Consider the following 25,187-nt stretch of genomic DNA (forward strand, 5'->3'; position numbering starts at 1 on the left):
AATTAGTAACATTGATATAGTATTTGGCAAATGTCAATTTTGTATTTTGGCCAAAGATTAACAAAAATGAATAAATTCTTATATTAAATTTAATAAGTATGCAAATACAGGTGGAAAAGTTTTATTGTATTTCAAACACATCCTTTGGATTAATTACATGCTTCCTTACACAATAATTTATACAAAAACATCAATATACACAACGATTCTAATCTAATAAAATATTCATTAGGTTTAGGCAATTTATAGTTAATGACATCAATTGAAATGTGTTGATAGAATAATTATATCGCAATTGTACCCATAAAATGTGTTATGATGTTTGTTGTAACCTTGACTTACATATTATATATTTATAACAAATTAATTCCCTAATCCAAACTGCAGACACATCAAATTTATCTGGCCCATGCCACAACTATTGACTATTTCAAAGATGCACTCATTTTGTGCTAGAAAATCTGTATACTTGAATTTTAAAAAGTTGCAGTTTGTTTCCGATTGAGACCCAGATATCAGTGGAGGATACAAGCAGGGTTGAGATACAGTAGGGCAGATGCTTCACCGGTTTTGACAAAAAAAATGAAATTATGAAATACTTTTGATCTATTATTGACTAAACTAACTGTATAATCTTAACTCATTTGAAAAATCCCGAATCCGCCCCAGTATATAACAAAAACGTTTGTATGGGGTCTGTTTTTGTTGCTTAACATCAATTTTTTTTAATTAAAATGTCTATGGCCCTGTTTCTGCTGCCAAATAAATATCATATTTAATACGGTATTTTTTTAATACCGTATATATATGGTATTTTTTTGGCAGCGGAAACGGTGCTCATATTTTGTATACCGTATTTTCCCCACCAAATTTGTTGATAAAATACGGTATTTTCAAATTTATACCGTATTTTCTGTAACCATTTCTGCTGCCAATAAAAAATACCGTATTTTTTTTGACATGAGGTCAACATCGTGTTTTTATTTTCTGTTGCTGTCAGCTGATTTACACACGTGTATAGAAATATTCGGCGAAAATGTGGAGCGAAGACGTCACAGTATTTACTATCTGTGTGGGGAGGGGAAGCTAAAATATCTGGCCAACTAAAATGTAATAAAAGGCACAACAACATTTATAAAGACATTTCTAAAAAAATAAAGCAGGAGTACGGAATAGACTTGTCTCCAAAGCAAGTAAATCCAAAGCTGAAGAGCCTGCGAAAGCAGTGTGACAACATTGCAAAAGACAATAACTCGGGGAGGGAACGAATTACTTGTCCCCATTACGATGTTTTCTGTGCTCTCACAACATCTCTATCACTAGGGCTAGGCTGTTGAAAGTGAGGCGTAAAACTTCCTTTATTATGACTTTTAATTATCGACCAAATAAATGAATGGCAATTTGGGTAAAAAGGATGAATTTTAACACGACCACCCAAGAAGTATTGTTAGCAGAAATGGGGTACTAAAAAATATGGTACAAAAAATACCGTATTTTATACCATATTTTTATACCGTATTTTGAGCAGTTGCAGAAGAAACAGGCCCTATATCGATTTAATTTTTTGCAATTTTGCTTCAATGAAATTTGGGGCAATCGGTTATTTTCTTGTTGGAGAATAAGATGATTATAAGAATGTTGAGGTTGTTTTACGAGCAGCACATTATATAAGCCTGCTGTACATGTAATTTCAGTAGACATTGTATCAATATGTATATTGATTCTATACAATTTCATGCAAGAGAGCATTATGACAATAAGGATATGTAAAAATAAATTGATTAAACAGAGCATTAACAATAGTAGAACAAGTATTGTTGTATTTGTACATGTACATTAAAGTCATATAAAATAGTACAAGATCCCAGTCATTGTGTTCATCAAGTGTTTAAAAAGGAAACATTTTGTATAAAAATACATTTTTGGAATTACTTTATTCTGATATTAATTTCCCTTTATGTATTGTAAATTGGATAAAAATATGAACATTAAATATAACTTATTATTTATTGCATTTTGGATTTTGTATTTTGAAAGTTTTTTGTGACTCTGGAGGAAATTAGTTTCTTATACTGTATTGCATAATATTTTATGTGGATCTAATATTTTTACATATCTGAATGGAATCAAGACAAATACTTTTATAACACATTTTGTATACATAAGTTTACAAATTTCATTAGTAAAATTGTTATTAGCATGATAGCATGACAACTTTAAGATCTGGTAACAATATTGATTTTTAGCGTTTTTAAAAAGTTTTAGCACTTAAGTCGTTTTGAAAATATGGCCTATTGAAGACGGGGTACTTTGATTAATTGAATATTTTGCGTTTTTAAATGCGATTTATGACACTTTAAAATTAAGATAAGTATTATATGAGATACACTTAATTTGAGGTAAGCTTTGGATTATTTGGTGGAATTAGGGCATCAAGGGGATAGTTGCAATATTCTATTTAGGGGGTTACGCTACGAAATATCCCGTAGATCACTTAAAATGGCAAAACTGTCCTAATTTCACTTTGTTGTCACACCATAAAGGAGATGAGTCTCCCAAACAGAATTCTATCCAGAGGTACACCAGATATGTGTTAACAAGTGGTAATAATTTCATGTGGGTGGATAAATGTTGCCTAGGTCAAAGGTCACTGTAAATATCAATGTTTTTTGCCCATTTTCGGTCTGTAACCAACTTTACAGTTATGCCAGACACAGTTGCCTCAACAATGCATATATACAATATGAAGCCTTTCTGATTGTTCTTACTTACCATTAAGGAGGTCTAAAAATGAAAATCAATATGGATATATTTGATTTGGTTATTGAATAATTATTATCAGTAATTAACTAAAATCATGAGCATGTTAAAGCCCCCTTCCCTACGTTTTTTAGATCTAATTTAAGATCACAAACTATATTTAATGTAAAAATAATACTATATGGTCCTATTGCGATAACTTTTTTCGTCTTTAAACGGTTAAAAATGTGAAAAATAAGTCGATTCTAATAATTATAGCGGCCCGCTATAAATCCCAAAATGCATTGCGCGCGGATTGATATTTTTGTTTTTCACCTGTAATTCGCCCACTTTTCGATCGATCGTGAGGCCAAAACAAATGGAAGACTCCTAATTTTTCAGCGAAAATACCGGGTTTCCCCAATTTGTATCAACGGAGTCTGGCAAAAATAGAAAGACAATTAATGCAGCAACTATACAACGTCAGGCTAGGTATATAGCTAGCGTACGATGTTCGTACGTTACCGATGTTTACCAGCTAGGCCTACAAAACTAAGCCTAGCTAGGCTAGGCCTAAGACCGTCCGCGAGAGGTCGATCACCGCGAGGTACTTAGGTAGTGCATTGTTTCTCACTTTTTATCATAATTTACCATAAAACGTACATTTAAGACAAGGAATGACATGGTTTAATGTTTTTAAAGTGATATATATGTATTATTTTCCAAAAAACGTCCAAAATTGCAGAGAAGGGGTCTTTAATTAAAACCATCCAGAAAAGACGGAAATGAATGTATAAGCGCACCCATAAAAATTAGCACAACGAAAATAAAATACAATTCCGATATCAAATACAACCGATATGATAAAAAGCATCTGTTGATCGCAACCAAAATTAGAAGCGACCAATTTCAAACGCGTCACCTATAGCCCCCATCCAAAAATAATCATAACATATTGAAGTTGTTTTTAAAAACCATGCAGCTTCACAATACACCAAAATAAGTGGCATACCTTCCAGAAGATTTCTGATCCAGAGCTGCCATGCCAGTGATTAGACTTGAGGTGAGAAGTGGAATAATCAGCATCATCAATGCATTCAGAAACAAAGTACCTGGAAAACTTATCAAGGCGATCTGTCGCTGGGTGTAAACTTTACCACTGCCAACCTTCACAATTGCACTAACAATCACAGCTAACAACAAAGAACTTATCAGGAGTACAACCATCAAATTATTCTTTAAAAATCTCCGAATCTGTTGGCACTTTGGGCTGTTCAAACATGACGGGTAATATCGGGAAACTCTTTTGGATTCCGCACTATCCATTTTCTGTTTTTAATTTTAAAAATGGTTTTCAATACAAACACACGGGCGAACCCAGACGAACAGGTGAGTCACTTAATATGCAACTATAGGACCTGATAATAGTTAAATATTACTACAGTAGGCCTATATCATTCAAACCTTGCGAAAGACACCGCTGAAAAATATCTTCCTCTCCTGCTTCTCAGGTCTGCTTACAACATTTCTGTAATGGCGTTACGCTTCAGCAATCCCTAACAAAAATTAAGGTCAAAATTAAGCACGGAATATGATTGGCCAAATGGTCTTAGTTGGTGATTGGCTAGTAATTTAATCCAATCAATCAAGTCACAGATATATATTTTTGATAAAAGAATATTTGAGTATGTACTCAAAAGTTTGTATATAAACTGTATTTTAAAACAATTTTATGTAATGACAAAAAAGTGTTTATAAAAGAGAATTGGCAAAACCGGGGAAGAAAAATATTCTCACTTTTCCCTGTGGTAAAAATAACAATATGATGTTATGTTGTCTTGTCATGTTAAATAGTTGTTATTAATTAAACCAGGGAGTTGCTAATTAGCAACTCCCTGATTAAACCAGGGAGTTGTTAATTAGCAACTCCCTGATTAAACCAGGGAGTTGTTAATTAGCAACTCCCTGATTAAACCAATACAGCAACGCGGTGCTGTGTTTCGATCCACCGCGCCGTAATTGGTAGAATTAAATAATACAATATAACATAAAAACAATACAATCAATTAAGGCTACTTAACACTCGAGTTAAATGGATCCCATAAACTGATTGGGTTACAAAAAACGCTAAAATTATGTATACACATTGACTTTAAAAATTGTTTTAATAAAATAAAATAAATTCTGCAGTGTTACCCCAGATTATCGGGGTACGTACACGTGGGGCCTGGACTTTATTTCTGTTTTGATGCCCGCACAAATTACGCTACACAAGTCGGAACGATTTTTCATTAATCATTAATAAACATGATATAGTCAATAAAATACACTTATAAGAAAGTTTACAATATACGATAACAAAACAACCAAATAGCTATAAAAGCTATAAACAAATATAATGTTCCGTTGTTTGATTTACACACAATAAAAAGGGAATACATTTTGTTTATTTTCATTTTAATTACATTTTTAAACACAGCAAACAAAACTATTCATGTTTTTATTGCTGGAAACGTTGATCGTTAAAATGAAATGTATACGTCACCTATAATAAAAGTTCACGAAGGTCGGTATTTTAAGAGCAAGTGCGAAGTGTAAGAGGGGGTCTGTTTTGTATCACTATGGCAGCAATATAACAGATCTATCAATATACTATTGTCTTTGCAGGGAGTTTTAACAGCTCTTTTAGTCTTTGTACTTGGTAGCTTTAATGCATGTGACAATAGTATCTGTGAATCTTCTTCATAAGATTAGTAAGAAGCATGATTCGGTGAGGTTAACATAACTTATTCAACGGTAAGATTTTATATTTTTATTGGCGTAAATTTAAATATCACATCTGTACATGGCCGCAAAGCGGAAGATTTGCTTCCTGTATGTAATGCATAATGTAGGCCTAGACTCATGCAAAACTGAGGCCATTTGGTTCAATCTAAAGTAATGAATTCAAACTTTGATAGGAAATCCTCTTATCTTGATATAGATGATATTACATTATTAGGTGATCATTTAGAATAAAATGATCACCTATTGTTATTGTACAAAATCTTTATTATTGGTTATCCGCCTCAAGCGGATAAGCATTTGTTATTGTAGTGTTACTTTTTTTTTTTTTTATTGGTTATCCGCCTCAAGCGGATAACCTTTGTTATTGTAGTGTTACTTTTTTTTTTTTATTATTCTTCTTTCTTTCTCAGATTTTGTGCACGCGTTTTCTCTTCAACGTGTTAACATAACATGTTGTAACTTGGTCAACATTTAGACATTTAACTGAAGATGTTCTGCTAAGCTTTTGGACGCTGTCAGATCCGCGTAGCGTAAGTCACGCGCGATTTTCTGAAAATCTTAAATCGGTCATAACTTCGAAACCGATAAATATTTTTTAACGAAATTTTCTGCCACGTTTTCTTCACATCAATGGCTAACTTTTGGAATGTTTAACAAATTTTTGGAGATTAGAAAGTTTTCGCGTAAATTGCGTTTGAAATATTTTACTCTTCTTATTTTGTGCACGCTGTTTCTCTTCAACGTGTAAACATAATATGTTGTAACTTGTTCAGCATTTAGACATTTTACTGAAGTTGTCCAGCCAAGCCTTTTGACGATGTCAGAGCCGCGTAGCGTAAGTTACGCGTGATTTTCTGAAAATCTTAAATTGGTTATAACTTCGAAACAAATGAATATTTTTTAACTTCATTTTCAGTCACGTTTGCTTCACATCAATAGTTAACTTTTTTAACGCTACCGCAATTTGTAACATTAGAAAGTGCGCGCGTAAATGGCGTTTGAAATTTTAAAATGCTTCAAATCAATTTCTGATTAAATTAGAGCACGATTCAGGTCATTTTAAGCGTTTAAAAAATTGCCACTGGTGCGCACATTTTTACGCGCGCACGGCGCAGGGAACACATATGAACATTTCTTTTACACGATTTGTGTTTTTAAATCTTCGGTTAACAATTTTACGTTATTTTATTCACTTTTCAACTTGAAATGGCGTTCTACGAGCACGTTAAACATGACAGGTTGCGCACGAAAACGTCAACAAATTGTGAAAATGTTGCAAAATATGTCTACTTTTAAAAATGAAACAGTTCATCAGAATGCAAGGTTACCCCCATTTTTTATTTTATTTTCTTGCAGTGTATTAATCATAGGTCTAATTTATTATAGTCTTGAATGTTAAAAAGTGTTTGATAGCTACATTGTTTGCATATTAAATGTAATTTTTGAAATAATTATCAACAAACAAACATAAACATATTCAAAGAGTAAAACAATAAACATAACGTTTATCTTTTTTCTTTACATGTTAATACATAAAACTTGAAAGTATGCACTTTCATAATATGTCAGTGTTTAAAATTTGTGAAGATTTCATCATAGTAAAAATTATGATTTAAGTTCGATATGTAATAATCAACTTGCATCGAGGGGGTTCACGACATACCGAATGAACGAGGACTCTTTCTTCGGATTTTCTTCAGCAGGTGCTCATATGGCTCGATGTGTAGTGCAACCGACTTTGGTATTAGAGGTACCGGGATCGAATCCCATCACGGGAAAGCAATTAATTAAAAGTATTTATTAGGTTATTACACTGAAAGGGAAGTTTTAATTTTGAATAGGCTACTTTTTTGGAAAAGTCATAACTGAGAAGTACTTTAATACGCAAGATACGTTTTGTTGCGGGCGGATAACCAAACTCGTCCTCAAGTGACGAGTTTAGATCTAGTTGGTTATCCGCTTCAAGCGGATAAGCCCTTGGAATTGTAGTGTTTTTTTTATTTTTTTTTTATTGGTTATCCGCCTCAAGCGGATAAGCCCTTGGAATTGTAGTGTTACTTTTTTTTATTATTCTTCTTTCTTTCTCAGATTTTGTGCACGCTGTTTCTCTGCAACGTGTTAACATAACATTTTGTAACTTTCTAAACATTTAGACATTTAACTGAAGTTGTACTGCGAAGCTTTTGGACGCTGTCAGAGCCACGTAGCGTAAGTTACGCGCGAATTTCTGAAATTCTTAAATTGATCATAACTTTGAAACAAATAAATATTTTTTAACGAAATTTTCAGCCACGGTTGCTTCACATCAATTGTAAACTGTTTTATCGCTACCGAATTTTGTAACATTAGAAAGTGCGCGCGTAAACGGCGTTTGAAATTTTAAAATGCTTCAAATCATTTTCTGATTAAATTAGCGCACGTTTCAGGTCATTTTAAGCGTTTAAAAAATTCCCACCAGATGCGCACATTTTCACGCGCGCACGGCGCAGGGAACGCGTATGAGCTTTTATTTTGCATAGACTGTGTTTTTCAAACTTCAGTTAACAATTTTGCGTTATTTTATTCACTATTCAACTGGAAATGGCGTTACACGAGCACGTTAAACATGACTGGTTGCGCACGTAAAATGTCTAATAATTGTGAAAATGTTGCAAAATATGTCTACTTTTAAAAACGATACAGTTCATCAGAATGCAAGGTTACCCCCATTTTTTTTTTTTTTTTCTTGCTGTGTATGAATCATAGGTCTGATTTATTATAGTCTTGAATGCTAAAACGTGTTTGATGGCTACATTATGTGCATATTAAATATAATTTTTGAAATTTTGATCATCAAACAAACACTAACATTTTCAAAGAGCAAAACAATAAACATAACGTTTATCTTTTTACTTCACATTTTAATATATAAAACTTGAAAGTATGAACTTTCATAATATGTTACTGTTTAAAATGTGTGAAGATTTCATTATAGTAAAAATTATGATTTAGTTTGATAGGTAATAATCAACTTGCATCGAGGGGTTCACGACATACCGAATGAACGAGTAATTGTTCTTCGGATTTTCTTCAGCAGGTGCTCATATGGCTCGATGTGTAGTGCAACCGACTTTGGTATCAGAGGTACCGGGATCGAATCCCGTCACGTGAAAATAATTAAATAAAAGGATTTATTTGCTTATTACACTGAAAGGGAGTTTTATTTTCGAATAGGCTACTTTTTGGAAAAGTCATGATTGAAAAGTACTTGAATGCGCAAGATACGTTTGTTGCGGGCGGATAACCAAACTCGTCCTCAAGTGACGAGTTAAGATCTAGTTGGTTATCCGCCTCAAGCGGATAAGCCCTTGGAATTGTAGTGTTTCTTTTTTTTTTTTTTTTTTATTATTCTTCTTTCTTTCCGCCACTTTTGTTCGCGACGTTTCTCTGCAACGTGTTAACATAACATGTTGTAACTTGGTAAACCTTTAGACATTTAACTGAAGATGTGCAGCCAAGCTTTTGGACGCTGGCAGAGCCGCGTAGCGTAAGTTACGCACGATTTTCTGAAAATCTTAAATTGATCATAACTTCGAAACCGATAAATATTTTTTAACGTAACTTTCAGCCACGTTTTCTTCACATCAATGGCTAACTTTTTCGATCTTTAGCAAATTTTTGGAGACTAGAAAGTTTGCGCGTAAATTGCGTTTCAAATTTTAAAATGCTCCAAATTTGTTCACGCTGTTTCTCTGCAACGCGTTAACATAACATGTTGTAACTTGGTCAACATATAGACATTTAACTGAAATTGTGCAGCCAAGCTTTTGAACGCTGTCAGAGGCGCGTATCGTCAGTTACGTGCGTTTTTCTGAAAATCTTAAATTGATCATAACTTTGAAACAGATAAATATTTTTTAACGTAGTTTTCAGCCATGTTTGCTTCACATCAATTGTTAACTTTTTTAACCCTACCGAATTTTGTAACATTAGAAAGTGCGCGCGTAAACGGCGTTTGAAATTTTAAAATGCTTCAAATCAATTTCTGATTAAATTAGAGCACGTTTCAGGTCATTTTAAGCGTTTCAAAAATTGCCACTGGTGCGCACATTTTTACGCGCGCATGGCGCAGGGAACGCGTATAAGCTTTTTTTTTACATAATTTGTGTTTTTCAAACTTCGGTTAACAATTTTACGTTGTTTTATTCATTTTCAAAACTTAAATTGGCATTCTACGAGCACGTTAAACATGACAGGTTGCGCACAAAAACGTCAACAAATTGTGAAAATGTTGAAAAATATGTCTACTTTTAAAAATGAAACAGTTCATCAGAATGCAAGGTTACCCCCATTTTTTATTTTATTTTCTTGCAGTGTATGAATCATAGGTGTGATTTATTATAGTCTTGAATGTTAAAAAATGTTTGATGGCTACATTATTTGCACATTAAATGTAATTTTTGAAATAATTATCATCTAACAAACATAAACATATTCAAAGAGCAAAACAATAAACATAACGTTTATCTTTTTTCTTTACATGTTAATATATAAAACTTAAAAGTATGCACTTTCATAATATGTAACTGTTTAAAATTTGTGAAGATTTCATCATAGTAAAAATTATGATTTAAGTTCGATATGTAATAATCAACTTGCATCGAGGGGGTTCACGACATACCGAATGAACGAGGACTCTTTCTTCGGATTCTTTTCAGCAGGTGCTCATATGGCTCGATGTGTAGTGCCACCGACTTTGGTATCAGCGGTACCGGGATCGAATCCCATCACGGGAAAGTAATTAAATAACAGTATTTATTTGGTTATTACACTGAAAGGGCAGTTTTAATTTTGAATAGGCTACTTTTTTGGAAAAGTCATAACTGAGAAGTACTTTAACACGCAAGATACGTTTTGTTGCGGGCGGATAACCAAACTCGTCCTCAAGTGACGAGTTCAGATCTAGTTATTCTTCTTTCTTTCTCAGATTTTGTGCACGCGTTTTCTCTTCAACGTGTTAACATAACATGTTGTAACTTGGTCAACATTTAGACATTTAACTGAAGATGTTCAGCCAAGCTTTTGGACGCTGTCAGATCCGCGTAGCGTAAGTCACGCGCGATTTTCTGAAAATCTTAAATCGGTCATAACTCCGAAACCGATAATATTTTTTAACGAAATTTTCAGCCACGTTTTCTTCACATCAATGGCTAACTTTTGGAATGTTTAACAAATTTTTGGAGACTAGAAAGTTTTCGCGTAAATTGCGTTTGAAATATTTTACTCTTCTTATTTTGTGCACGCTGTTTCTCTTCAACGTGTAAACATAATATGTTGTAACTTGTTCAGCATTTAGACAATTTACTGAAGTTGTCCAGCCAAGCTTTTTGACGATGTCAGAGCCGCGTAGCGTAAGTTACGCGTGATTTTCTGAAAATCTTAAATTGGTTATAACTTCGAAACAAACGAATATTTTTTAACGTCATTTTCAGCCACGTTTGCTTCAAATCAATAGTTAACTTTTTTAACGCTACCGCAATTTGTAACATTACAAAGTGCGCGCGTAAATGGCGTTTGAAATTTTAAAATGCTTCAAATCAATTTCTGATTAAATTAGAGCACGATTCAGGTCATTTTAAGCGTTTAAAAAATTTCCACTGGTGCGCACATTTTTACGCGCGCACGGCGCAGGGAACACGTATGAGCATTTCTTTTACACGATTTGTGTTTTTAAATCTTCGGTTAACAATTTTACGTTATTTTATTCACTTTTCAACTTGAAATGGCGTTCTACGAGCACGTTAAACATGACAGGTTGCGCACGAAAACGTCAACAAATTGTGAAAATGTTGCAAAATATGTCTACTTCTAAAAATGAAACAGTTCACCAGAATGCAAGGTTACCCCCATTTTTTATTTTATTTTCTTGCAGTGTATGAATCATAGGTCTAATTTATAATAGTCTTGAATGTTAAAAAGTGTTTGATGGCTACATTATTTGCATATTAAATGTAATTTTTGAAATAATTATCATCAAACAAACATAAACATATTCAAAGAGTAAAACAATAAACATAACGTTTATCTTTTTTCTTTACATGTTAATATATAAAACTTGAAAGTATGCACTTTCATAATATGTGACTGTTTAAAATTTGTGAAGATTTCATCATAGTAAAAATTATGATTTAAGTTCGATATGTAATAATCAACTTGCATCGAGGGGGTTCACGACATACCGAATGAACGAGGATTCTTTCTTTGGATTTTCTTCACCAGGTGCTCATATGGCTCGATGTGTAGTGCAACCGACTTTGGTATCGGAGGTACCGGGTTCGAATCCCATCACGGGGAAACAATTAAATAAAAGGATTTGTTTGGTTATTACACTGAAAGGGCAGTTTTAATTTTGAATAGGCTACTTTTTGAAAAAGTCACAACTGAAAAGTACTTGAATGCGCAAGATACGTTTTGTTGCGGGCGGATAACCAAACTCGTCCTCAAGTGACGAGTTTAAGATCTAGTTGTTTTCCTTGTTAGGTGATCATTTAGAATAAAATGATCACCTATTGTTATTGTATAAAATCTTTATTATTATTTTTTTTTTTATTTTTTTTTTTATTTTTATTGTTTCTGTACACTATTTTGTGTAACAATTATCTCAAAAAGTTTAATGTCAATGATTACAAAAATTTCAGAATATCTTTCAAATAATACAACTTAATCCTAATAAGCTTTCCAGCGTGATCACTCATCCGTGACGACATTTATACGCCATTTTGCGAAATCACATTATCAATCATATCTCCATAATTCATTATCACATATTAATGAAATTCACTACACGTAAACTTCAGATCAAGGGTAAAAATATTAGCAAATAAAAACGCACGCGCACGTAGGTTCATGCGCGTGATATCGCGCGTTAAAAATTTAAAAAGCTCAAAATTAAGTTTTGATCAATTTAGAGCATGAATTAGGCCATTTGCGTGTTTCAAAAAATTACTGCGCAAAAATGCGTTTTTGCGCGCGCGATACTTAAAAAGCGTAAAAAATATGAATTTTTTTTACAAATCTCATTCTACTCACCATCCTTAGTACATTCACCAAATTTGAGTCAGTTCCGACTTAAAATAACGCTATACGAGCACGTTAAAAATGACAAAATGCGCACATTTATTTTACAAAAGTTCTGAAAATGGTGAAAAATAGGTCTTTTTTAAAATGAAAATAATTCTTCAGAATGCAAGATGACCCCCGATTTTTTTAACTTATTCTGGAAGCCATTGAGTTGTAGATATGAATTCATGTACACATTTTACGTACAAAATGTTTTGACGTCATCAAATGGCCACTTGAATTTAAAAATTAGGATTTGTTATCTTTTTGTGTAGATTATCACATTCAACAGAGCGCATCTTGGTTATGTGTGCTCGAATTTCGCACAACTTTCAGTATGTGCTTGCTTAATTAATTATCTTTATCATGAGTTGACACTATCTTCATTTTAATGACGTCATCACGCGTAAAAACTTGAATAACGTAGGCCGTGTAATTTCACCTTCGCAGTAAATTTGAATATCTTACAGCTCTTCAGAATTGAAGGTTACCTTGATGATTATAATTTATTATGAAAGCTGATGAAATGTAGATATTTATTCATATAAAAATTAAGCCTATCGGATGTTGTGACGTTAACATATGGCCAGTTGAAGTGAAAAAGTAGTTTTTTCATATTTTTCGTCAAAGTTATACACAATTCAAAGAGCGCGCACAGCGCTTCTACGTGCCAAATTGTTTTCCAAATCTTATATTGTTTTGCTCAATTAATTATCTTTCGAAATTGTCATCTTAAAGTTTAGTTTGATAACGTCATCATGCCAAAAAATTAGAACATGTGTCCCGCAATTTCACCTATGCTACACTGTATATAGATATACAGTATATACTGTACATATTGTATATGGCATATAGGCACAACTCAGCACTATAAGCATATAATAGGATGGCATACATCAACATTTTCCGATCGTATGTTAACGTACGTGCATGTTTTTAAAAAAATTAATTTCAGTAAAATGATAAAAATGATCACCTATAATTCGTCAAAGTGACGAATTAAATTCTAGTTATTATTCTTTCTGTACACTTTTTGTGTAACAATTATCTCAAAAAGTTGAATTGCAATGATCACAAAAATTACACAATGTCTTTCAAATACTTTAACTTAGACATAATAAGCTTTTCAGCGTGATCACTCATCCGTGACGTCATTTATACGCCATTTTGTGAAATCACATTATCAATCATATCTCCATAATTCATTATCACATATTAATGAAATTCACTACACGTAAATTTCAGGTAAAGGTAAAAATATTAGCAAATAAAAACTCGTACGTTTCAAGGTCATGCGCGTGAAATCGCGCGTTAAAATTTTAAAAAGCTCAAAATTAAGTTTTGATCAATTTAGAGCATGAATTAGGCCATTTGCGTGTTTCAAAAAATTACTGCGCAAAAATGCGTTTTTGCGCACGCGATTCTTAGAAAGCGTAAAAAATAAAATTTGATGAATAAATCATATTCTACTCACAATCCTTAGTACATTTACCCATTTTGAGTCCATTCAGACTTAAAATGACGCTATACGAGCATGTTAAAAATGACAAAATGCGCACATAAATTTCACAAAAGTTCTGAAAATGGTGAAAAATAAGGCCTTTTTAAAATGAAAATAACTCTTCAGAATGCAAGATGACCCCCAATTTTTTTAACTTATTCAGGAAGCTATTGAGTTGTAGATATGAATTCATGTACACATTTGATGTACAAAATGTTGTGACGTCATCAAATGGCCACTTGAATTTAAAAATTAGGATTTTTTATCTTTTTGTGTAGATTATCACATTCAACAGAGCGTATCTCGGTTATTTGTGCTCGAATTTTGCACAAATTTCAGTATGTGCTTGCTTAATTATTTTTCTTTCCATGAGTGGTCAGCGTTTTCATTTTAATGACGTCATCACGCGTAAAACCTTGAATAACCTAGGTCGTGTAATTTCACCTACACCATACATTTGAATATCTTACAGCTCTTCAGAATTAAATGTGACCTTGAAAATTTTAAATTATTATGAAAGCTGATGAAATGTAGATATGAATTCATATAAAAAATAAGCCTATCGGATGTTGCGAAGTTATCATATGGCCAGTTGAAGTTAAAAAGTAGTTTTTAAATTTCTTTAGTCAAAGTTATACAAATTTCGATGAGCGCGCATTGCGCTTCTACGTGCCAAATTCTCTTCCAATTCTTATATTTATTTGCTCAATTCATTATCTTTCGAAATTGTCAACTTCAAGTTTATTTTGATAATTCCATCATATCAAAAAATTTGAACATTGTGTGGTTCCCGTAATTTCACCTATGTTACACTGTATATAGATATACTGGACACTGTACTGTATAGAGTATATTCTATGACACATAATAGGTACAACTCAGCACTATAAGCATATGCATCATGTCGTAGGATGGCGTACATCAACTTTTTACGATCCTATGTTAACGTACATGCATGTTTAAAAAATGTTAATTTCATTAAAATGATAAAAATGATCACCTATAATTCGTCAAAGTGACGAATTAAATTCTAGTTATGTATTTGTAATTGTATGATAATCTTCAAAATTAAAAAAAATAAATAAAACTAGAATTTAATTCGTCACTTTGACGAATTATAGGTGATCATTTTTATCATTTTACTGAAATTAATTTTTTTTAAACATGCACGTACGTTAACATACGATCGGAAAATGTTGATGTATGCCATCCTATTATATGCTTATAGTGCTGAGTTGTGCCTATATGCCATATACAATATGTACAGTATATACTGTATATCTATATACAGTGTAGCATAGGTGAAATTACGGGACACACATGTTCTAATTTTTTGGCATGATGACGTTATCAAACTAAACTTTAAGATGACAATTTCGAAAGATAATTAATTGAGCAAAAAAATATAAGATTTGGAAAAAAATTTGGCACGTAGAAGCGCTGTGCGCGCTCTTTGAATTGTGTATAACTTTGACGAAAAATATGAAAAAACTACTTTTTCACTTCAACTGGCCATATGTTAACGTCACAACATCCGATAGGCTTAATTTTTATATGAATTAATATCTACATTTCATCAGCTTTCATAATAAATTATAATCATCAAGGTAACCTTCAATTCTGAAGAGCTGTAAGATATTCAAATTTACTGCGAAGGTGAAATTACACGGCCTACGTTATTCAAGTTTTTACGCGTGATGACGTCATTAAAATGAAGATAGTGTCAACTCATGATAAAGATAATTAATTAAGCAAGCACATACTGAAAGTTGTGCGAAATTCGAGCACACATAACTGAGATGCGCTCTGTTGAATGTGATAATCTACACAAAAAGATAACAAATCCTAATTTTTAAATTCAAGTGGCCATTTGATGACGTCAAAACATTTTGTACGTAAAATGTGTACATGAATTCATATCTACAACTCAATGGCTTCCAGAATAAGTTAAAAAAATCGGGGGTCATCTTGCATTCTGAAGAATTATTTTCATTTTAAAAAAGACCTATTTTTCACCATTTTCAGAACTTTTGTAAAATTAATGTGCGCATTTTGTCATTTTTAACGTGCTCGTATTGCGTTATTTTAAGTCGGAACTAACTCAAATTTAGTGAATGTACTAAGGATGGTGAGTAGAATGAGATTTGTAAAAAAAAATCATGTTTTTTACGCTTTTTAAGTATCGCGCGCGCAAAAACGCATTTTTGCGCAGTAATTTTTTGAAACACGCAAATGGCCTAATTCATGCTCTAAATTGATCAAAACTTAATTTTGAGCGTTTTAAATTTTTAACGCGCGATATCACGCGCATGAACCTACGTGCGCGTGCGTTTTTATTTGCTAATATTTTTACCCTTGATCTGAAGTTTACGTGTTGTGAATTTCATTAATATGTGATAATGAATTATGGAGATATGATTGATAATGTGATTTCGCAAAATGGCGTATAAATGTCGTCACGGATGAGTGATCACGCTGGAAAGCTTATTAGGATTAAGTTATATTATTTGAAAGATATTCTGAAATTTTTGTAATCATTGACATTAAACTTTTTGAGATAATTGTTACACAAAATAGTGTACAGAAACAATAAAAAGAAACTAGAATTTAATTCGTCACTTTGACGAATTATAGGTGATCATTTTTATCATTTTACTGAAATTAATTTTTTTTAAACATGCACGTACGTTAACATACGATCGGAAAATGTTGATGTATGCCATCCTATTATATGCTTATAGTGCTGAGTTGTGCCTATATGCCATATACAATATGTACAGTATATACTGTATATCTATATACAGTGTAGCATAGGTGAAATTACGGGACACACATGTTCTAATTTTTTGGCATGATGACGTTATCAAACTAAACTTTAAGATGACAATTTCGAAAGATAATTAATTGAGCAAAAAAATATAAGATTTGGAAAAAAATTTGGCACGTAGAAGCGCTGTGCGCGCTCTTTGAATTGTGTATAACTTTGACGAAAAATATGAAAAAACTACTTTTTCACTTCAACTGGCCATATGTTAACGTCACAACATCCGATAGGCTTAATTTTTATATGAATTAATATCTACATTTCATCAGCTTTCATAATAAATTATAATCATCAAGGTAACCTTCAATTCTGAAGAGCTGTAAGATATTCAAATTTACTGCGAAGGTGAAATTACACGGCCTACGTTATTCAAGTTTTTACGCGTGATGACGTCATTAAAATGAAGATAGTGTCAACTCATGATAAAGATAATTAATTAAGCAAGCACATACTGAAAGTTGTGCGAAATTCGAGCACACATAACCAAGATGCGCTCTGTTGAATGTGATAATCTACACAAAAAGATAACAAATCCTAATTTTTAAATTCAAGTGGCCATTTGATGACGTCAAAACATTTTGTACGTAAAATGTGTACATGAATTCATATCTACAACTCAATGGCTTCCAGAATAAGTTAAAAAAATCGGGGGTCATCTTGCATTCTGAAGAATTATTTTCATTTTAAAAAAGACCTATTTTTCACCATTTTCAGAACTTTTGTAAAATTAATGTGCGCATTTTGTCATTTTTAACGTGCTCGTATAGCGTTATTTTAAGTCAGAACTGACTCAAATTTGGTGAATGTACTAAGGATGGTGAGTAGAATGAGATTTGTAAAAAAAATTCATGTTTTTTACGCTTTTTAAGTATCGCGCGCGCAAAAACGCATTTTTGCGCAGTAATTTTTTGAAACACGCAAATGGCCTAATTCATGCTCTAAATTGATCAAAACTTAATTTTGAGCGTTTTAAATTGTTAACGCGCGATATCACGCGCATGAACCTACGTGCGCGTGCGTTTTTATTTGCTAATATTTTTACCCTTGATCTGAAGTTTACGTGTAGTGAATTTCATTAATATGTGATAATGAATTATGGAGATATGATTGATAATGTGATTTCGCAAAATGGCGTATAAATGTCGTCACGGATGAGTGATCACGCTGGAAAGCTTATTAGGATTAAGTTATATTATTTGAAAGATATTCTGAAATTTTTGTAATCATTGACATTAAACTTTTTGAGATAATTGTTACACAAAATAGTGTACAGAAACAATAAAAAGACTAGATCTAAACTCGTCACTTGAGGACGAGTTTGGTTATCCGCCCGCAACAAACGTATCTTGCGCATTCAAGTACTTTTCAATCGTGACTTTTCCAAAAAGTAGCCTATTCGAAAATAAAACTCCCTTTCAGTGTAATAAGCAAATAAATCCTTTTATTTAATTATTTTCCCACGACTGGATTCGATCCCGGTACCTCTGATACCAAAGTCGGTTGCACTACACATCGAGCCATATGAGCACCTGCTGATGAAAATCCGAAGAACAATTACTCGTTCATTCGGTATGTCGTGAACCCCTCGATGCAAGTTGATTATTACCTATCAAACTAAATCATAATTTTTACTATGATGAAATCTTCACACATTTAAAACAGTAACATATTATAAAAGTTCATACTTTCAAGTTTTATATATTAACATGTGAAGAAAAAAGATAAACGTTATGTTGATAGTTTTGCTCTTTGAAAATGTTAGTGTTTGTTTGATGATCAAAATTTCAAAAATGATATTTAATATGCACATAATGTAGCCATCAAACACGTTTTAGCATTCAACACTATAATAAATCACACCTATGATATATACACTGCAAGAAAATAAAATAAAAAATGGGGGTAACCTTTCATTCTGATGAACTGTATCATTTTTAAAAGTAGACATATTTTGCAACATTTTCACAATTATTAGACATTTTACGTGCGCAACCAGTCATGTTTAACGTGCTCGTGGAACGCCATTTCAAGTTGAATAGTGAATAAAATAACGCAAAATTGTTAACTGAAGATTTAAAAACACAAATCGTGTAAAAGAAATGCTCATACGTATTCCCTGCGCCGTGCGCGCGTAAAAATGTGCGCACCAGTGGTAATTTTTTTAACGCTTAAATTGACCTGAATCGTGCACTAATTTAATCAGAAATTGATTTGAAGCATTTTAAAATTTCAAACGCCATTTACGCGCGCACTTTCTAATGTTACAAATTGCGGTAGCGTTAAAAAAGTTAACTATTGATGTGAAGCAAATGTGGCTGAAAATGACGTTAAAAAATATTCATTTGTTTCGAAGTTATAACCGATTTAAGGTTTTCAAAAAATCACGCGTAACTTACGCTACGCGGCTCTGACATCGTCAAAAAGCTTGGCTGGACAACTTCAGTAAAATGTCTAAATGCTGAACAAGTTACAACATATTATGTTTACACGTTGAAGAGAAAGAGCGTGCACAAAATAAGAAGAGTAAAATATTTCAAACGCAATTTACGCGAAAACTTTCTAGTCTCCAAAAATTTGTTAAACATTTCTAAAGTTAGCCATTGATGTGAAGAAAACGTGGCTGAAAATTTCGTTAAAAAATATTTATCGGTTTCGAAGTTATGACCGATTTAAGATTTTCAGAAAATCGCGCGTGACTTACGCTACGCGGATCTGACAGCGTCCAAAAGCTTGGCTGAACATCTTCAGTTAAATGTCTAAATGTTGACCAAGTTACAACATGTTATGTTAACACGTTGAAGAGAAAACGCGTGCACAAAATCTGAGAAAGAAAGAAGAATAATAAAAAAAAAAAGAAACACGTACAATAACAAAGGTTATCCGCTTGTGGCGGATAACCAAAAAAAAAAAATAATAATAAAGATTTTATACAATAACAATAGGTGATCATTTTATTCTAAATGATCACCTAAAAAAAAAAAACTAGATCTGAAACTCGTCACTTGAGGACGAGTTTGGTTATCCGCCCGCAACAAACGTATCTTGCGCATTCAAGTACTTTTCAATTATGACTTTTCCAAAAAAGTAGCCTATTCAAAATTAAAACTGCCCTTTCAGTGTATTAACCTAATAAATCCTGTTAATTGATTGTTTTCCCGTGATGGGATTGGAACCCGGTACCTCTGATACCAAAGCCGGTTGCACTACACATCGAGCCATATGAGCACCTGGTGAAAAAATCCGAAGAAAGAATCCTCGTTCATTCGGTATGTCGTGAACCCCCTCGATGCAAGTTGATTATTACATATCGAACTTAAATCATAATTTTTACTATGATGAAATCTTCACAAATTTTAAACAGTCACATAGTATGAAAGTGCATACTTTCAAGTTTTATATATTAACATGTAAAGAAAAAAGATAAACGTTATGTTTATTGTTTTACTCTTTGAATATGTTTATGTTTGTTTGATGATAATTATTTCAAAAATTACATTTAATATGCAAATAATGTAGCCATCAAACACCTTTTAACATTCAAGACTATTATAAATTAGACCTATGATTCATACACTGCAAGAAAATAAAAAAAAAAATGGGGGTAACCTTGCATTCTGGTGAACTGTTTCATTTTTAAAAGTAGACATATTTTGGAACATTTTCACAATTTGTTGACGTTTTCGTGCGCAACCTGTCATGTTAAACGTGCTCGTAGAACGCCATTTCAAGTTGAAAAGTGAATAAAATAACGTAAAATTGTTAACCGAAGATTTAAAAACACAAATCGTGTAAAAGAAATGCTCATACGTGTTCCCTGCGCCGTGCGCGCGTAAAAATGTGCGCACCAGTGGCAATTTTTTAAACGCTTAAAATGACCTGAATCGTGCTCTAATTTAATCAGAAATTGATTTGAAGCATTTTAAAATTTCAAACGCCATTTACGCGCGCACTTTCTAATGTTACAAATTGCGGTAGCGTTAAAAAAGTTAACTATTGATGTGAAGCAAACGTGGCTGAAAATGACGTTAAAATATTCGTTTGTTTCGAAGTTATAACCAATTTAAGATTTTCAGAAAATCACGCGTAACTTACGCTACGCGGCTCTGACTTCGTCAAAAAGCTTGGCTGGACAACTTCAGTAAAATGTCTAAATGCTGAACGAGTTACAACATATTATGTTTACACGTTGAAGAGAAACAGCGTGCACAAAATAAGAAGAGTAAAATATTTCAAACGCAATTTACGCGAAAACTTTCTAGTCTCCAAAAATTTGTTAAACATTCCAAAAGTTAGCCATTGATGTGAAGAAAACGTGTCTGAAAATTTCGTTAAAAAATATTTATTGGTTTCGAAGTTATGACCGATTTAAGATTTTCAGAAAATCGCGCGTGACTTACGCTACGCGGATCTGACAGCGTCCAAAAGCTTGGCTGAACATCTTCAGTTAAATGTCTAAATGTTGACCAAGTTAGAACATGTTATGTTAACACGTTGAAGAGAAAACGCGTGCACAAAATCTGAGAAAGAAAGAAGAATAATAAAAAAAAAAAAAAAAAAAAGTAACACTACAATTCCAAGGGCTTATCCGCTTGAGGCGGATAACCAATAATAAAGATTTTATACAATAACAATAGGTGATCATTTTATTCTAAATGATCACCTAATCAGATTCGGATTCCTTATACGGACCCAGAAAGCCGAAGTGCAGCGCCTTCCATGAACGATATGTCTCTATAAAGGCCATATCAATTATTGCGAAGAATGTTAATTGATTTGTATCAACGGCGTGGATACATCTCATCATACCTTACCTCATTGACCGCTCCCCTTAAAGAATACATCAAAATTATTTTTGCTCTAAAAAAACAACAAACAAAAACAACGGTTCGAACGGGGGACAAATGTGATTGTGGGATGGATGCTTTTTTTAAATAAATTTTATACCGGGGTAACCTCTTCAGTCAAACTGCCCAGAAGGCCCCAGTTATGAACAGTGGCTATGTGAACTTTACCAACATGAAAATACAGATAGATATGTGGTCCACTCTATTAAATTCTGTAGGCAATCCGGACCACTGTCCCAATTCTGGACCACTTTTTAGTATAATTTTCAGACCTGCTAGTGTTAAAAGATAGGACAGAATTTTCAAAAGCCGGCGAGCAGTCTAAGTAACAAAGTAAACTGAAATTGCATTTTCTCGAGAACTACTGTCCAAAGGCAAGAGTTATAATTTGTGATTTGTAATTTTAAAACATAATTTTATTTACAGGTTTTTTATACGAGTAGTTTAAAAAAACCTATTTACCCGTTTGTTTTTGGCGTTGCTGTTCTATTGTTAGTTAGTCAACTGATACTATTCTTAGTTGAAAGGCTGGTTACATAACCATTACACCAAATTCGCATAGTGTAATTAGCCTAAGTCACACAGCATTAAGACACATATATAATTTACAGTATGATTTATATATATATATATATTTCCCGGAGAAATCTTATGTAGGAGAATTTTACAGTAGGCGGAGGTATGCACTATCGGAGTGGCTTTCTTGTTCACAATGCGACTCTAAAGTTAGTAACTACTCCTAGTAACATAAATTACGGCGTAATAATACCGATATTAAGCCGATTAAGAGAGTAGCCTATGACGTAGGCCTACGTAACCAGTATATTAAAGAGTATAATAAGTCTTACACAAAACCCATCGGTGCGGTACTACTAGAGCCAGGCGCCACCGCAAATTAAAACTAACCAGGAGGGGATATTTTCATAGATTAAGCAATCGATATGTAAAAGATGTATTTCTCCGACAATTTATTTTAATGAAGATCGTGGGTTCCATTGTTGGGGGGAGAGAGCGAGAGAGTGTGTGTGCATAACAAAATGATGATTTACATTTGTTTTATTAATGTCATGGTTTTTTGGTCAGTTTCGGATTTATTGTTTTTAACACGTCACATATATTATGTTTTACCTCCTGTAAGTGGTGAACCTTGAGTTCACTGTTGGCTGGGAAAATAAATCAATAAAATGTTTATCAAAAAAAAAAGTGACTACATTATAATTCTTTTAAAATGAATTACACGAGCCATGTTTTTACACGGAGATATCGATATTAAATAATTATTTTATCTCATTTACAGAAATTTAACTATTGGTAAAGTTCTCAGTCATGTCGTCAACTCACCGATTGAGTATTGGGAATGTTGAAAGTTTCAACAAAGTGCAAGGGAGCACTGGAACGTCAAGAAGGATGTCTATCGCATCCAGAAGAAGTTCTGTAACCAACTCCACAATAGGCGAACACTCTCGCTGGAGGCGTCAATCAAGACAAATGTCCACAAGTTTCAGATTCAATATGACACAGCAAAGTAAAATGAGCTCTCCTGCTGGAAGCAAACCAGCAAAGCCGATCATCAAAATGGAGAATACTTACAAGCTCGGTCCAGACCACGGAGAAAAATTCAGACCAGGCCAAATCGAAAAAATAATTAAGCACACGTTTGAACAGAATCTTAAGGGAATGAAGTATGAACCCAGAACATGCGGAATATTTGCTCAAAGACTTGCAGAAGAAATTAAAGAAAAAGTGCGGGAACAAAACTTTAAACGGTATAAAGTGGTTTCACAGGTTTTGATTAACTCCAAAAATGAGCAAAGTTGTGAAGTGGCCAGTAGAGCCCTCTGGAACACGGAGACGGATAATTTCGCTTCATACACGTACCAGAACGGAAGTTTCATTGCTCTTGGACTTGTACATGCTTCTTATTATGAATAGTTCAGTCGATACGGTATCATGTCTAGCAACAATAAAACAGCCTGCAGTATCGTGTCTGCTGACGGCTCTAAAATTAATCTCTCCCTATTCTATAGTGTAGAGTATCCCACCATATGGATTGCCGGTCAGAAGTCCCTAGATACCGCTCTATGGTGGCTAAATAATGTGAGGCCAATTTGCTCTTTTGTCCCCGTAAGTGTTGTTATCTGAAATTGCAAGAAGACCTAATTTCATGTATAGTTTTATTGTGTATATTGACGGTCAAATTTCCCACATGGAAAATAATTATAAGGTGGTGTATATCTTGTAAATGAACTCTCCAATAAATGACGATGATCCATCCATCCACGTCATCAGGGCAGGTTTATTATTTTATTATTCATTTTTTACGGATTGTTTTAGATTGGATCAGGTCGGGCGGGATTGAAAGCAAAATATATTTTACACCATCTGAAAGTCTGGCGTTGTAATAATGTAAATGAAAACAAAATTTTATATAGTCATCATGTGTTAAACGTGACACTTAATTACCATATAGTATAAAAGTGTTAATTAATGGTAATCATCTAAAGATACACTGCATCTCTACAGGCCTATTGATTCAAAATCATCAATTTGATTAACTATCATTTTGTTCATTGCATGCATCATCAAAGCATGAGGTTGCCAAATTGGTAAACGGACATTGTGTTATTATTTCAAAAAAATTAAAACTAATTATGTATTTTAATAATAATAATACTGATAAATTAATCTTTGTTTTTAAATATCACTTTACAGATTAGTTAAGAGACATTGTATCTTTTGTAATTATTGTGATTACAGGCCCAAGTGGCCAATTTGTGTGTTTTGAAATATAAATTGTTTATAAAAACATTGCTGTACTTTCTTTGTTTGACACCTGTGTGTCGGAAGCAGCTATAGCATTTATTAATTAATAATTAATAGTACGAATTTGTAACACGCCAATTCCAGCAGTAAGTGATCAAAGGCGCGGTGTATGAGAGAGCTCAAACTGAAAGAAAAAGATGAGTTTTCAAGGCAGATTTAAAGGCGATATGATGATGACGACGATGATGATGACGATGATGATGAAAATAGAGTAGGCTGTACTCTATATTATACTGTACTTCTTTCTGTAATAAAATTATTAACAGCGCCCTCTGACGTGCCTAGTTGATATTAAAGGCCCAGATGCAGCAAAAAATTATATTGGTTATTATATCGGTCTATACAAGCTTGTCCTATATGTTTCATTTATTTTAATTGTTAGTATGTTGACGTGTACGCTTTTTTTAATAAAGCATTTAATTCTCCTCAGTTCATAGGCCACCCATCGGAAAACCCAGTAAAATTAGTTCTAATTTGTCCTACATAAATAATGTTGCAAATAGAGATAGTTTCCTTTAAAAATATATGAAGAGAATTTATTGTATTGTATTTTATTATAAATAAATGAATG

At 33.0% G+C, this 25,187-nt stretch overlaps 2 protein-coding genes across 3 annotated transcripts in view; one reads left to right on the plus strand and one right to left on the minus strand.

The window, feature by feature from the left end:
- Positions 1-4,253, minus strand: part of LOC144845446 (excitatory amino acid transporter 1-like) — a 29,851-nt gene extending 25,598 nt beyond the window's left edge. For both annotated transcript variants that reach the window (XM_078702795.1, XM_078702794.1), the window contains exon 1: positions 3,752-4,253. In XM_078702795.1, the coding sequence (XP_078558921.1) occupies positions 3,752-4,065 (314 nt within the window). In that variant the 5' untranslated portion in view covers positions 4,066-4,253. The remainder of the gene's footprint in view (positions 1-3,751) is intronic.
- Positions 4,254-5,387: 1,134 nt separating this feature from the next.
- LOC144844718 (dynein light chain Tctex-type protein 2B-like) lies at positions 5,388-24,544 on the plus strand. The gene is made up of 2 exons (XM_078701750.1): positions 5,388-5,535; positions 23,091-24,544. Exon 2 carries the CDS (start codon positions 23,120-23,122, stop codon positions 23,723-23,725), a length of 606 nt encoding a protein of 201 aa, XP_078557876.1. The 5' UTR covers positions 5,388-5,535; positions 23,091-23,119; the 3' UTR covers positions 23,726-24,544.
- The last annotated feature ends 643 nt before the right edge of the window (positions 24,545-25,187 follow it).

The sequence above is a fragment of the Antedon bifida genome, chromosome 6 (genome assembly GCF_963402885.1).
Source record: "Antedon bifida chromosome 6, ecAntBifi1.1, whole genome shotgun sequence".
In the NCBI taxonomy this organism is placed as follows: Eukaryota; Metazoa; Echinodermata; class Crinoidea; order Comatulida; family Antedonidae; genus Antedon; species Antedon bifida.

Coding starts and splice junctions, on each gene's coding strand:
- LOC144844718 (XM_078701750.1), top strand. CDS start 23,120: ATGTCGTCAACTCACCGATTGAGTATTGGGAATGTTGAAAGTTTCAAC.